At 44.6% G+C, this 16,498-nt stretch overlaps 1 protein-coding gene across 4 annotated transcripts in view; it reads left to right on the plus strand.

Moving 5' to 3' along the window:
- The window catches only part of acsf3 (acyl-CoA synthetase family member 3), a 204,578-nt gene that overhangs the window by 2,879 nt on the left and 185,201 nt on the right, over positions 1 to 16,498 (plus strand). For 3 of the 4 annotated variants that reach the window (XM_060911945.1, XM_060911944.1, XM_060911946.1), the window contains one exon: positions 14,475 to 14,630. In XM_060911945.1, coding sequence (XP_060767928.1) covers positions 14,475 to 14,630 — 156 coding nt within the window. Of the gene's footprint in view, positions 1 to 12,703; positions 12,719 to 14,474; positions 14,631 to 16,498 lie in introns of those variants that run through there. The other variant, XM_060911947.1, reaches the window with a different exon arrangement.

Below are 16,498 nucleotides of genomic sequence, written 5' to 3' on the forward strand. Positions count from 1 at the left end.
CATCAAATCCTAACTTGGTTTATATTTACAAAATACAATTAAGTTGGTCAGTAAAATTATTGAAAATCTTTTCTTTGTATGTTTGTCAATTAAATAAAGGTTCACGTGAATTAAGAAATCAGATTTTTGTTTTTTACTGCATTTTGGAAAATATCCTAACTTTTCTGGAAATGGGATTTGTACATTTACATGCACTTAGAGATGAATCCAATCCAAGCACAGAGCTGAGCAGATGTTCTTCTGAAACATTAAAGTAGATTAGATAAGGGCACCTAGATGAGAGGTTAAGGGTTTAAAGATTGTCGAAAAGTAAATAAATACTTTTTTCCCCCTCCTTATTGCAAAGGACACACAGAAAGCCAACTCACACTGAGCAAACTGACTTGGAGCAACCAAAACCTGGACAGTAGAAGCACATTAAGTGCATTTATATTGAAATATTTGTGATGTGGTCAGAGATTCTGGATGTTGCGGGCACTGTTACGGGGTGTTTAACAGCTGAAAAACTTTCAGTAATCTGAAACGTAAGGGATAACATTCAGGTTTTGCTGTTTTCTCCTAAAAACAAAAAAAAAAAACCCCAGGAACTTCTTTTTCCTTGCTCACTATTTTTCAGTTATGATCAATATCATATTAATGAGAAATTGAATGTGGAAATAGTGACAGCAAGCATTAGGTTTAAGTTCCAGAATTCAGAGCATATGCAGTTGTGGTCAGAAGTTTACATACAGTGACATGAATGCCATCTTGGATATGAATGTCATGGCAATATTTGAACTGTTCTTTTTCTGTGGCAGATTGTACAGCGTACATATTTAATTAAAAAAACCCTAGAATTTGGTGCACAAGTTTTAATTTTTTTTTGGGTTTTCTGAAATCAACACGGTAGTGATGCGCGGGTCGGCTTTTTTTAACACCCGCCCCAACCCGACCCATGCGGACTTCCAACTCGCCCCGCCCAACCCGCAAAAATATGTTCGGATTGTGACCCAAATCCGACCCGACCCGAGGGGGAAAGGGCGGGGGGGGGTATTAATTTGTAACACTAATCAAAACGATAAGGGTATGCGCTGAATTCACGTTTTTAGGGAAACATTAATTGTGTATCAAACAGCAACAAAGAAACCGAAAGATGGATTTTACACAATTCTTTATTGAAGGATTGTGAAACATTGGATGAAAGACATTGCTCTCTTGCGCACACAGACACAAGATCCCTTGTATCGCAAAACACTAGTTTTCAACAGTAACTGACTCAAACGATTTAAACATCAGATCTGACAAATTTAACTTTTGTAGGTCTTTTCACGCAATTTTGCCCATTTAATAACCGTGGTACAACCCCGATTCCAAAAAAGTTGGGACAAAGTACAAACTGTAAATAAAAACGGAATGCAATAATTTACAAATCTCAAAAACTGATATTGTATTCACAATAGAACATAGACAACATATCACATGTCGAAAGTGAGACATTTTGAAATTTCATGCCAAATATTGGCTCATTTGAAATTTCATGACCATGGTGCTGTGCCATGGTGATTCCCAGGTTGTTCCTGACCATCCAAACCAATTTCCTTTCAGCTGAGGGTGACAGTTTGGGTTTTCTTGAAGCAAAGTGGCTTGGGAAAGTGACTACACCTCACAATAACTTGGATACAATTGTTTTAACTGATAATGGAATTTGCAGTTGTTTAGAAATGGCTCCAGGAGACATTCTGGAGTTGTGTATATCTCTGATCCTCTTTCTCAGATCTGCACTGAGCTCCTTGGACTTTCCCATTTTACTGTGTGTTGGTCAATCCAATGAGTGCTGTAAACAAACCCTTTTTATGAAGGCACAGAGAAGCTACCAGCTGTAGTCAATCATGATCACTAACAGGAAGTTAAGAGACCTCGGCCTTGGCAAGATAAGAGACATTTTGGAAGTTTCAGCACCTCTGAATTAATAATCTAAGTGAGAGAATTTTTGACCCTGTATGTATCATTTTGACCGTGTTGATTTCAGAAAACCCAAAGAAAATTAAAATGTGTGCATCAAATTCTAGTGGTTTTTATTTAATTAAAGATGTATGCTGTCCAATCGTTCTGCCACAGAAAAAGAACAGTTCAGAGAAATTACTGAAAGCCCAAATATTGCCATGACATTCATATCCAAGATGACATTCACTTTTGACCACAACTGTATAATCACCCTTGTAATAATAATTTCAGTACACGGTTAATGTTCAGTTCCCTCTTCATTTATTCTCAATTCAAAAGGCACAACTGAGTCACACAGGTTGATAAGTGTGTAACGGCAGTAACAATTTTATCCAAAATAGTTTTTCCTGCCTTAGTCGATTTATTTCCGTTTCACATGCGTGCAGCTGTTGTAAAGTTCAATCGGTGTGTGTTTTCAGGCTTAGCTCCTCTCGTCGTATTCTCTTTAACCACTCATTTCTTTCTTGTTCTTGAAGCATTTACTTCTCTTTAACATTTTTCTTCATAGCGGGGAGACGGTAGTACCTTTTATCTAATTCTCGATTTGAACAACCAAAAACAGTGCAAAAATGAACCATATTGAAGACAGATTAAGCCTTGCTTACACGAAAGACGGTGTCTGTTTGACCCCCAGCTGAAATTATCACATGATGTGTGACCTCATGTGCAAGGGGTCTATTAATGTGAAAGTTGAAGCTTTAAAATCTCATCTGTTTGAGCAGAGGATACAGATGAGGAGGTGAGAGAACTGGACAGAGTAAAGGACTAAACCTGCTGTGTCACTCTCTTCAGGAGAAACGAGGGTTAAATCCCGCTGCACCACTACGAGCAGGTAGTTGAATGGCATTGTAATTTAGAGACACGTTAACCATAGTGAAAATGGACCAATATGTCAAAGAAAGAAGTTTAAAAGAACTAAAAAAGTCAACTCAGAATTTCATTACAAAGTAATCTTTTTTTTGGAATGACTGTCAACTTTAGTTCTACTCCTCTTCTCACTTATCTGATTACATAGCCTCCTGGCAGAAGTGTAAAAAGAAGTGAGGACCTGTCCTTGTAGCTGTGATGACTGATATTTGGTGTCATGCTGTTTCCACTTTCCAGAGTGGTTTACGGAGGGAAGCTTATAGCTACTGGTTCAGCATCATGAAAACAACATGCACTGTCTTACACACAATCAGCTTCATAAAAGCAGAATAACTCTGTGTTTCAATACATCATCATACAAGTCACTTTAAATACACAGTTCAAATTCCACCCTTGGGCCACGCCTAAAGCATGTTTTTTTTTTTTTAAGATTTTTTTGGGCTTTTTTTCACCTTTTTATTGGATAGGACAGTGTAGAGACAGGAAATGAGTGGGAGAGAGAGACGGGGAGGGATCGGGAAATGACCTCGGGTCGGAATCAAACCCGGGTCCCCGGATTTATGGTATGGCGCCTTATCCACCTGAGCCATGACGCCCCGCTAAAGCATGTTTTTGTGCAGTGATGTGCAGACTGACAACGTGACATGACATTCTGGATTCAAAATGGAGCTAGTGTTGAACACTTTAATCTTTACGACATGCTTTTGTCCGTTTTGAGTGTTGTACAGTTTGAGAAGCCACAGAAGCGAGTATGTGTGGCCTATCCATGGGATTTAACCCTCGTTTCTCCTGAAGAGAGTGATACAGCAGGTTTAGTCCTTTACTCTGTCCAGTTCTCTCACCTCCTCACGTGGTGGTCTTAGCAAGGCAGTGTGAGGATGAAGTCTGATATTAAAGCTTCTGACTGCAAAGTTGAATTCTGGGCAAAATGTTCTATGTCTTTTGCTGTTGGAGTTTTGAGAGAGTTTGCTGCTGCACACACTGTGTATCCTATGCAGCGTTTCCCTTAAGTTTACTGGTTGGGGGGGGGGGGGGGGTTTGCTGGATGAGCATGGTCACCTGCAGGACCCCTCCCCACAGCTCCTATAGAGGCTTCGCATCATCATGTGACCCCATAGCAATGGTAACTACGACGCCATGACAGGAGGCATGCTTGTAGTGCTTCATTCAGCAGAGTTACCGTAGTTGTTAGTGATCGGTACACAGGCCTAGAAATTCATATATTTTTTCACCAGCCAGCCGGACTAGTTACTTTACAAAGTAACTAGCCAAACAGAAAATCAACTAGCCAAAATTTGTTCATGTATGAATTTTACTTCTGTCAAAAATAACACAAAAGAGAGTAGTTGCCATTGTTCATGACTAATGTGCATTTATTTCAAGACCCGAGTATTTTGATACTGTTGTTAAATACATAAATGAGAACAACACAGAGCACCATAATATAATATCAACAAATAATAATATATTGGAAAACTTGGCAACTTGATGTATGTTTCGTCTCGTCTTCTTCCGCTTATCCGGGACCGGGTCGCGCAGGCAGCAGTCTAAGCATGGAAGCCCAAACTTCCCTTTCCCCAGACACCTCAGCCAGCTCCTCGGGGAAGAACACCAAGGCGTTCCCAGGGCAGCCGAGAGACATAGTCCCTCCAGCGTGTCCTGGGTCTTCCCCGGGGCCTCCTCCCGGGGGGACATGCCTGGAACACCTCCCCAGGGAGGCGTCCAGGAGGCATCCGAAAAAGATGCCCGAGCCACCTCAGCTGGTTCCTCTCGATGTGGAGGAGCAGCGGCTCTACTCCGAGCTCCTCCCGAGTGACTGTGCTTCTCACCCTATCTCTAAGGGAGCGCCCAGCCACCCTGCGAAGGAAACACATTTCGGCCGCTTGTATCCGCGATCTTGTTCTTTCTGTCATTACCCAAAGCTCATGACCATAGGTGAGAGTCGGAACGTAGATTGACCGGTAAATTGAGAGCTTCGCCTTTTGGCTCAGCTCCTTCTTCACCACGACGGACCGGTAAAGCGACCGCATCACTGCGGAGGCTGCACCGATCCGCCTGTCGATCTCACGCTCCATCCTTCCCTCACTCGTGAACAAGATCCCGAGATACTTAAACTCCTCCACTTGAGGCAGGACTTCTCCACCAACCTGGAGAGGGCAAGCCACCCTTTTCCGGTCGAGAACCATGGCCTCGGACTTGGAGGTGCTGATTCTCATCCCAGCCGCTTCACACTCGACTGCAAACCGCCCCAGTGCATGCTGAAGGGCCTGGTTTGAAAAAGCCAACAGGACAACATCATCCGCAAAAAGCAGAGATGAAATCCTGTGGTTCCCAAACAGGATTCCTTCCGGCCCCTGGCTGCGCCTAGAAATTCTGTCCATAAAAATTATGAACAGAACCGGTGACAAAGGGCAGCCCTGCCAGAGTCCAACATGCACTGGGAACAGGTCTGACTTACTGCCGGCAATGTGAACCAGACTCCTGCTCCGTTTGTACAGGGACCGGACAGCCCTTAGCAAAGAGCCCCGAACCCCATACTCCCGAAGCACCCCCCACAGAATACCACGGGGGACACGGTCGAATGCCTTCTCCAGATCCACAAAGCACATGTGGACTGGTTGGGCAAACTCCCATGAACCCTCGAGCACCCTATGAAGGGTATAGAGCTGGTCCAGTGTTCCGTGACCAGGATGAAAACCGCATTGTTCCTCCTGGATCCGAGGTTCGACTATTGGTCGAATTCTCCTCTCCAGTACCCTGGAGTAAACTTTCCTTGGGAGGCTGAGAAGTGTGATTCCCCTATAATTGGAGCACACTCTCCGGTCCCCTTTCTTAAAAAGAGGGACCACCACCCCAGTCTGCCACTCCAGAGGCACTGTCCCCGACCGCCACGCAATGTTGCAGAGGCGTGTCAACCAAGACAGCCCCACAACATCCAGAGACTTGAGATACTCAGGGCGGATCTCATCCACCCCCGGTGCCTTGCCACCGAGGAGCTTGCAAACCACCTCAGTGACTTCGGCTTGGGTAATGGACGAGTCCACCTCTGAGTCATCAGCCTCAGTCTCCTCAGTGGAAGACATGACAGTGGGATTGAGGAGATCCTCAAAGTATTCCTTCCACCGCCCAACAATGTCCCCAGTCGAGGTCAACAGCTCCCCACCCGCACTGTAAACAGTGTTGGCAGAGTACTGCTTCCCCCTCCTGAGGCGCCGGACGGTTTGCCAGAATTTCTTTGAGGCCGATCGATAGTCCTTCTCCATGGCCTCCCCGAACTCCTCCCAGTTCCGAGTTTTTGCCTCCGCAACTGCCCGAGCTGCAGCACGCCTGGCCTGCCGATACCCGTCGGCTGCCTCAGGAGTCCCGGAGGTCAACATGGCCCGATAGGACTCCTTCTTCAGCTTGACGGCATCCCTTACTTCCGGTGTCCATCACCGGGTTCGGGGATTGCCGCCACGACAGGCACCGGAGACCTTGCGGCCACAGCTCCGAACAGCTGCGTCCACAATGGAGGTAGAGAACATGGTCCACTCAGACTCAATGTCTCCCGCCTCCCTCGGAAGCTGGGAAAAGCTCTCCCGGAGGTGGGAGTTAAAGACCTCCCCAACAGAGTGCTCAGCCAGACGTTCCCAGCAAACCCTCACCATACGTTTGGGCCTGCCAGGTCTGTCCAGCTTCCACCTCTGCCAGCGGATCCAACTCACCACCAGGTGGTGATCAGTTGACAGCTCAGCCCCTCTCTTCACCCGAGTGTCCAAGACATAGGGCCGGAGATCAGATGAAACGACTACAAAGTCGATCATCGACCTCCGACCTAAGGTGTCCTGGTGCCACGTGCACTTATGGACACCCCTATGCTTATGGACATCCCCTCCTAGAACTGCCACCTTATTGTGGTGGAAGGGTTTGTGTGCTTGAATGATCCTAGGAGCTATGTTGTCGGGGGCATTATGCCCCTGTTAGGGTTTCCCAAGGCAGACAGGTCCTAGGTGACAGGCCAGACCAAGAGCAGTTCACCAAAAACCCCTATGGAGAAAAAATCCAGGACCGTGACGTCGCCCGGTATGACGCAGCCGTGGCCCCACCCTGGAGCCAGGCCCGGGGTTGGGGCTCGTATGCGAGCGCTTGGTGGCCGGGCCCATGGGGCCCGGCCGGGCTCAGCCCAAAGAGGTGACGTGGGCCCGACCTCCTGTGGGTTCACCACCCACAGAGGTAGCAGTAGGGGTTTGGTGCAGTGTGGATTGGGTGGCAGTCGAAGGCAGGGGCCTCGACGACCTGATCCCCGGACACAGCGGCTGGCTGTTGGGACATGGAATGTCACTTGATGTATGAGTATTGAAAACAAATATACTTACTATCATGACTATAGCACCCAAAATATGTCCAACATGCTTTCTGTATTTAACCATTTATGAGAGAGAAAGCATTAGGAGCTTCATATTGACAAGGAATCAACTTGAAAAAAATTAATTGTTCCATAAAAATCATATCACAGCCAAGGTCTACCCTGCTCCCACGTTTGCTTATAAGTCCTTTGTTGTTTCTCCTTCTCATACGCTTTATTGGCGGCCTTTTTCTCCTCTTCAGACTGAGGTCGCTTTGTCCCCGTCTCTGGCGGTTTCTGTACACCTTTCAGAAAATTCCACATCGCAACGTAGCTTTGGCAGATGTAGATGTAAACAACAACAAAATCACGTGTTTAAATGGGCGATAATGTGGCCACATCTATTGAATTTAATAACGTGATTACCGCGATATTCAACGCGTTATATGCATGCGCAGTAGTGAAAAAACCGACAGCCTGACTCGTACACGATATGATTCGGAATTCTTCGGTATTTTCCGTCCTGCCGATAAACACATTGATTAACACAGACACGGCACACGCTTAATATGTGGCGGCTTTAGTTGACGGTGTGTCTGAATCTTCGCTTCATATGTATTTGTATTTTCAACTAGCCAGCCGGGCTGGCTAGTGACAGGAATTACCCGCCAAATGACAAATTAAGTCGCCTCGGGTGACCGGACCACCGCGAATTTCGAGCGGTGGTGTAGGGAAGTTTGGCTGTGTTTTTGGATGTGCAGATTGTTTTGAACGAAACAAAGACATCAGAGTTTTTTAATGTGTCAAAAGTAATTCATCATCAGGGGGAAAAAACTAGAGATTTCTAAATGTAGAAGGGGGAAATGGGGGGGGACATTCAGCGGGACTTGGTGTCAAGCGGAGAGGTCAAAAAAACCCTATGGTATGCTCACTTCATTTCCACAAAAGTAAGAATTTAAAAAAATATTTCACAACTGCAGCGTGGTGCTCATGCTTATACAGTGAAGTGAACACAGTGGCTCGGTAGAATCCAACCTTCACTGAGACTTAACTGCATTTACATTCAGGGATCTTTCGGAGTGTGTTGGGCGCATGCTTGGGACCCAGTCGTTATGGGAACTGCATTCCTGTTTTTTTCAAACCTTAAAATGAATGTGTGTGAGGGGGCACAATACAACCCCGATTCCAAAAAAGTTGGGACAAAGTACAAATTGTAAATAAAAATGGAATGCAATGATGTAGAAGTTTCAAAATTCCATATTTTATTCAGAATAGAACATAGATGACATATCAAATGTTTAAACTGAGAAAATGGATCATTTAAAGAGAAAAATTAGGTGATTTTAAATTTCATGACAACAACACATCTCAAAAAAGTTGGGACAAGGCCATGTTTACCACTGTGAGACATCCCCTTTTCTCTTTACAACAGTCTGTAAACGTCTGGGGACTGAGGAGACAAGTTGCTCAAGTTTAGGGATAGGAATGTTAACCCATTCTTGTCTAATGTAGGATTCTAGTTGCTCAACTGTCTTAGGTCTTTTTTGTCGTATCTTCCGTTTTATGATGCGCCAAATGTTTTCTATGGGTGAAAGATGTGGACTGCAGGCTGGCCAGTTCAGTACCCGGACCCTTCTTCTACGCAGCCATGATGCTGTAATTGATGCAGTATGTGGTTTGGCATTGTCATGTTGGAAAATGCAAGGTCTTCCCTGAAAGAGATGTCGTCTGGATGGGATTATATGTTGCTCTAGAACCTGGATATACCTTTCAGCATTGATGGTGTCTTTCCAAATGTGTAAGCTGCCCATGCCACACGCACTAATGCAACCCCATACCATCAGAGATGCAGGCTTCTGAACTGAGCGCTGAGAACAACTTGGGTCGTCCTTCTCCTCTTTAGTCCGAATGACATGGCGTCCCTGATTTCCATAAAGAACTTCAAATTTTGATTCGTCTGACCACAGAACAGTTTTCCACTTTGCCACAGTCCATTTTAAATGAGCCTTGGCCCAGAGAAGACGTCTGCGCTTCTGGATCATGTTTAGATACGGCTTCTTCTTTGAACTATAGAGTTTTAGCTGGCAACGACGGATGGCGTGGTGAATTGTGTTCACAGATAATGTTCTCTGGAAATATTCCTGAGCCCATTTTGTGATTTCCAATACAGAAGCATGCCTGTATGTGATGCAGTGCCGTCTAAGGGCCCGAAGATCACGGGCACCCAGTATGGTTTTCCGGCCTTGACCCTTACGCACAGAGATTCTTCCAGATTCTCTGAATCTTTTGATGATATTATGCACTGTAGATGATGATATGTTCAAGCGCTTTGCAATTTTACACTGTCGAACTCCTTTCTGATATTGCTCCACTATTTGTCAGCGCAGAATTAGGGGGATTGGTGATCCTCTTCCCATCTTTACTTCTGAGAGCCGCTGCCACTCCAAGATGCTCTTTTTATACCCAGTCATGTTAATGACCTATTGCCAATTGACCTAATGAGTTGCAATTTGGTCCTCCAGCTGTTCCTTTTTTGTACCTTTAACTTTTCCAACCTCTTATTGCCCCGTCCCAACTTTTTTGAGATGTGTTGCTGTCATGAAATTTCAAATGAGCCAGTATTTGGCATGAAATTTCAAAATGCCTCACTTTCGACATTTGATATGTTGTCTATGTTCTATTGTGAATACAATATCAGTTTTTGAGATTTGTAAATTATTGCATTCCGTTTTTATTTACAATTTGTACTTTGTCCCAACTTTTTTGGAATCGGGGTTGTATAATGATAGGAGAAACACTGGTATGTGTTACTGTTTTTGCAGAGATGAAATGTGTTCTGCATTTTACGATTCCGAAAATTGCTAAAGCAAGTCAGCAACAATATCATGTCACCCCCGTGAGGTGTGTTTGACCTACTTTTAACCAAAACAAGTCAGCATGGGCAAATACAACGGAGTCTGCTCTCCCACTAGCTGAAAAGAAAAAGAAAGCCTGCCTAGTGAGTGTAACTGCAAGATGGGGTAAGGTTAGATGACGTTATTTTTTTGGACAGATAACTAAATCATTCTAGCTAGCACTTAGCTATCTTAGCCTTAGAATGCATGGGCTTGACTCCACGGTAGCGAGTATGGCGTAAAAGGGGCCTTTCACGTGGCGTCATCGTAATTGCGAATTTGTTTACACAGCCATATTGCCAGTCAAGCTTTGTGTTTGCCAGCGACTGGCACAAGTGTACGTGAGTGATTGTAAGCCCAATTCAGTGCATCTACAGATAAACTTGTAGAAGTTGCATTGAAAAGAACAATGCCAGAGACCTGTAGTGCTTTTGGATGTATAACAGACTTGGAGATAAGCCTGGTTTAACTTTTCACCACTTCCCGGCAGTTGGGGGTTAGGTGCCTTGTTCAAGGACACTTCAGCCATTCCTGCTGGTCCAGGGAATTGAACCAGACCTCTTTTGGTCCCAAAGCTGCTTCTCTAACCAGATATGTAGCATGAAGAGAACATAAAATGCTCAGGAAAGTTGCACTGAGAAAAGGAGTAAGAGAATTCTTCTCTCTGCTCATTGCGAGGCCGAGTTTCTTCAGAGAAAGCGAGGTGATGTGGTCTTACCCATGTTTGGGTGAACACAGTTGTGTTTTTCTCATGTCATCTCATTATCTCTAGCCGCTTTATCCTGTTCTACAGGGTCGCAGGCAAGCTGGAGCCTATCCCAGCTGACTACGGGCGAAAGGCGGGGTACACCCTGGACAAGTCGCCAGGTCATCACAGGGCTGACACATATGCCGCTTTTCCACTACAAACGCGGCTGAGCCGTGCCGTGCCGAGTCGAGCTGAGTCGAGCTGAGCGGGGCTGTTGGAGTTGCATTTCGACTACAACCGCGCTGAACCGTGCTGGCTGGAAGTGGGTGGACACATTGGGTGGAGTTAGCGAAAGTGGGTGGACGTCACGTGATGTCGTTAAGCAGCGCAAACAGTGACATCAGTGACAGTGGCGGAACAAGTCAGAGCCGGGCCGGGGGCGGGGCAAATGACCGGGCCCTTTATTAAAGCTTATCATAACATCATTTTAGGCTACAAAATGTCCGCAACTGCGGTGTTTACCAATTTCAACACTACCGGGTGCAACTATGTTATTTAGTACATCAAGTCCTTCAAACGAACATGTAACTCAGAAACAAAAAACATTAGGATACTGTACATGGCTCATAATAAAACATCAATAGCCTATACTGCGCACATTATTTGAAGGGCATACGAATGAGCGCTCAGAGGTTGCAACGGTGACAGGAAGAGTCAGAAATAAAAGGAGGGCGGTGCAAACCTCACTGAATGCACTGTGTTTACCAATTTCAACACTACGGGGTGCAACTATGTTATTTTGTACATTAAGTCCTTCAAACGAACATGTAACTCAGAAACAAAAAAACATTAGGCGACATACTGTACATGGCTCATAATAAAACATCAATAGCCTACTGCGCGCATTATTTGAAGGGCATACGACGAGCCTTGCGCTCCGCGAACTCGTCCACGATGCTCTGTATGTCACTGATTCAGTGATCTTTTAAGCAGTAGTCTCACGACCCGGATAGTAAACAATAAACATGGAGGACATGGAGTCGTTAGTGTTGCTGGTCTTGGTGCTGTGGCTTGTTGTCACCGACAACGCGGACAGATACTGGCAAGAGCGTATAGATGAGGCGAGGCGCATAAGGCTTCAGAAATTCTCGTAATTCATAATTATTCTCCTTCCGGGTTTGCGGTGTTTACAGATCCCAGCGCGCTCGCGGGGCGTGTGTGGGCATGTGAGGACACGCCTCCTCACCAATCAGTGCACAGGGGAGTGTCTGCTCACGCCCCCAACCTCAGTCGGCACGGTTTGGCTCGCTTCAGCCCCACTCCAAAACGGTGCGAGTTTTAGGGGCTAAGCAGGGCTGAAACGAGCTGAGTCGTGCTGGTTTTTGGTAGTCGAAACGCGAGCCGTGTCGGGCTGAAGTGAGCTGAAGCGAGCTGAAGTGAGCTGAAAAAGGGTAGTGGAAAAGGGCCAATAGACACAGACAACCATTCACACTCACATTCACACCTACGGTCAATTTAGAGTCACCAGTTAACCTAACCTGCATGTCTTTGGACTGTGGGGGAAACCGGAGCACCCGGAGGAAACCCATGCGGACACGGGGAGAACATGCAAACTCCACACAGAAAGGCCACGGGGCTCGAACCCGGACCTTCTTGCTGTGAGGCGACAGCGCTAACCACTACACCACCGTGCTGCCCAGTTGTGTTTTTATTGTGACTTTTAAGGTTGCTGTCCTTGGTGCTGAATTTACATTGTGTCAGGAACGGCTGTAATTGTGAGCATCTCAGATGGCTCTCTGGCTATAAACTCGTATTTGGTCATGAACACACAACCTTAAAGTGTAGAACTGGCGAAAAAGAACCTTTACATGATCAGTCAAGAAGTGTGTAGTGTCTGATTTTTTATTTTTATTTTTATTTTTCCTTCAGTTTTGCTTTGGAGTTGTGAGGCAAATGTAGCTGGTAAGTACTGCAAGTTCCATTACTCAGACTTGTCACTGTGATTGAGGAGATTGTATGACTTGCTGTAATCTACCAACATGAATAAAACAGTCATTTTGTCCATGTGTACTGTCGCTTTATGTGTCGTTAGTGCACATAAGTAGTGTTCAAGATTTTATTTTATTTTTTTTGGTCATGGAATTTAGAGTTAATCTTATTTCGTATATATGTTGGTTGATTTTCACTTTAGTTACCAGTTTCCTCCATTACCCACAATGCTGATTGACTATCTGCTGATAGTGCCCCCAATGGCATTTATACCGCCTTCACATGCTAATCAGAAGGTGCTACTTCCCACTTGTGAAGTCGGAATTACGAGTATGTCATGTTCAAGTGCTTTGTTGTCAGAGAGAAATGAAAAATAATGGACACAAGATTCGATCGCTCCTGTTTCCTGGGGAAATTTTATTTTGATTCTGTAATGCCCATGCTGTACAGGATTGTTCTAAAAGTGGACACAGATTAAATTATGTACACAAGCAACAGCTAACGATAGTTGTATTGCTAAAAATAAACAATTACATACCATCGACTACTGAAACTGTCCTCTTCTGTGCCATATTGACGGGTTGAAGGTCATTCCAACTCGGGAACTCGTGTATCAAAGTTATTTCCGAAGTTCCCATTTCAGCAATTACGAGTTAAAGGGGTGTGGAGCTTAATTCCGAAAGCACGTAAAGGCAGCATTAGCCCTCATTTCATCTCTACCTAAAGAGAACGCTGCAGCAGTGCTTTTAGGCTTTAGGTTTTTAGGCTCCAGCTTTCTGACCTCCACATCTGTACACAGGTGAGTGAAAAGCAAAGCTCTTGTGGTGTTTTAAGAAGCCAACATGAGAAACTGACTCATGTTTATCCCTTATGTTTAAGATGAGTTAAAGACTATTGTGTAACTGCGCTAGTAATGTCATCCTGTCATGTTGGAGCAGCACACAACTGCTAACTTGTCACAGTAATGATGAAAATACAGCACTAACTAATAAATTAGCAAAATTCATCATGAAGCATGTCAGTATATTCAGGATGGAGTTTCTCTTTAATGAGTTCAGGTCAGCTAGTGAATTGTGCACAGCTGTACAAAGGTTTTATATTTACATTTGAAGCGATGAAAATTACAGTGAAATTGCAGTTGTTGTATAGAGAAGCTGAGTTGTGAGGTGCGAGTGAAGCCTGTTTCTCAGACCAGGTCCACTGTGTCAGCAGCCTGCATGACCTGCATCAGTCTGTAGCTTTCTGATGGTCATCAGTGTCTCCGTGTTGCTCACATATCAGCCCTCGGGCATGTGGTGGACATGCAGGTCACTATTTATTCATGCTGTTTACACCCTCTGACCCACTTCGCTGTGTAGAATTTTAGTGCTGAAAGAAACCCACTGGCAGGTCATGCGGTGTGCACTGCCATTATTAATCACATCTGACACGCTTCTTGAGGTAATAACCTACACTTCTATGAAAAGTGGAATATAAAGAAACCTCAATCATGATGGTTAATATCCCATTCCCCTGCCATTCCTTTATTTTCTCTTTTGAAAAGTGTCATACATACTAATTCAATTTTGTTTAAATAGGCCCCTTTTACACAAAACGTTTTCACAAAGACGTCATGTGTGACCAAGCTGAAGGCCATAGTGGGGCAGGAAATACGAGGCATTTAAACAAGTGATAATACAGCAACCCAACAATCTCTCTCTCTCTCTCTCTGTCTCTCTCTCTCTGTCAGGTCCAGGCCCTGGTGAGTGAATGGGCTTGGAGCAGAGATGATGTGATTCTGCACACACTGCCCCTCCATCATGTCCATGGCATTGTGAATAAGCTCATGTGCCCACTGTGGGTTGGGGCCACCTGCATCATGCTGCCCGACTTCAGCCCTCAGAAGGTAGTGTACAACATATTATAGTTTATACTGCTCCATATTGGGATTGTGATATTCTCTGTGATGTACTCAAACCTCTTCTGTGAACTCTCGATGGCAGTTAGATTAGCCTGCACTGTTTTGACCATTCATGGTAATGTATTAATTGTAGGATACATCCAAATGCACACCTGGTGTTGCTCGGATTGATCAGAGCACGTCTCTTTGTGTCATATCAGCACTGTCAGGAACCAGTGTAATGACGAGGACTACATTATTTATTGTGCAGCTGTGCACAACAGCGGCTCATTAATGAACCACTAAATACTTTCCTGAAAGGTGTTACACGTCCTTCAGTAGGAATGACAGGCACAGAAAACACGCCCCCTTCGCTGGTTCCAGTGGGCACAAAGGCCACACCTCCTTTGCTGGTACTAGTGGGCATAAAGGCCACACCTCCTTCACTTGGGCTTTACTAAGATTGCCACGTACATAATCCGTACCTCCTTGACCAGTTCTTCTCTACAGAGAGAAACATGGAATGCATACTTCACACTCAAGAAACTCCATAAGGTAGCTTTCTGTCTAAACAGGTGTTGATTGTTTGTTTGTTTGTTTGTTTGTTTGTTTGTTTGTTTGTTTTATTGTTATAAATAACAGAATAGCAGTTACAGTGTCTTGCAAAAGTATTCATCTGCCTTTGTGTTTGTCCTGTTTTGTCGCATTACAAGCTGGAATTAAAATGGATTTTTGGAGGGTTAGCACCATTTGATTTACACAACATGCCTACCACTTTAAAGGTGCAAACTGCTTTTTTTTTATTTTTTATTGTGACACAAACAGTAATTATAAGATGAATAAACAGAAATCTGGAGTGTGCATAGATATTCACCCCCTTTCGTATGAATCGCCTAAATAAGAGCTGGTCCAACCAATTCACTTCATAAGTCATATAATTAGTTGATTAAGACCCACCTGTGTGCAATCAAAGTGTCACATGATGTCTGTATAAATCAACCTGTTCTGGAAGGACCCTGACTCTGCAACACTACTGTAGAATCTGCCCGGATGTGGGTGGCGCACAGAAGTACGGCAGGCCGTTATTAGCTTCAAATTTGCTTTAATTAACTTTTCAGCACAAATCTTTATCACGGACATTCAGACACACACACACAGACAGCGTCGTGTTCTGGTCCCAAAATCTCCCTTCCTCTATTCCTCTCACTCCTTTTATGGGGCGCCGTCACTACAAGAGACACACAAACTCACGTTAATTGACAACAGGTGTAGCGATTCGACCACTCACCTTCCCTGACTCCGCCCTCCATTCACAGACTGACGTTCAGCCATGCCCCCGCTGCCACAACTACTAAGCAAGCAACATGAAAACTAAGGAGCAATCCAAACAGCTCAGAGACAAAGTTGTGGAGAAGTATAGATCATGGTTGGGTTATAAAAAATATCCCAAACTTTGAATATCCCAGGGAGCTCCATTAAATCCATTAAAGCAAAATGGAAAGAACATGGCACCACTACAAACCTGACAAGAGAAGGCCGCCCACCAAAACTCACAGACCGGGCAAGGAGGGCATTAATCAGAGATGCAACAAAGACACCAAAGATAACACTGAAAGGAGCTGCAAAGATCCACAGTGGAGATGGGAGTATCTGTCTATAGAGATCTTGCAGTCACGTGACCGGAAAGTACACAGCCGCCATCTTGTCGGTAAAAAACACCGCTGAATACTGCTGCACTCGTGTACAGAATGGATCAATTTCAACCGACGGACTACACAGCTAATTTTTCTAATGAATAGATAATTAGATATATGTCTAAAATAAACGATCTACAGATTAGTGACCCTTATGGCTTACCAGACGGAGTTTTCACG

This window comes from Neoarius graeffei, chromosome 27 (genome assembly GCF_027579695.1).
Source record: "Neoarius graeffei isolate fNeoGra1 chromosome 27, fNeoGra1.pri, whole genome shotgun sequence".
NCBI lineage: Eukaryota > Metazoa > Chordata > Actinopteri > Siluriformes > Ariidae > Neoarius > Neoarius graeffei.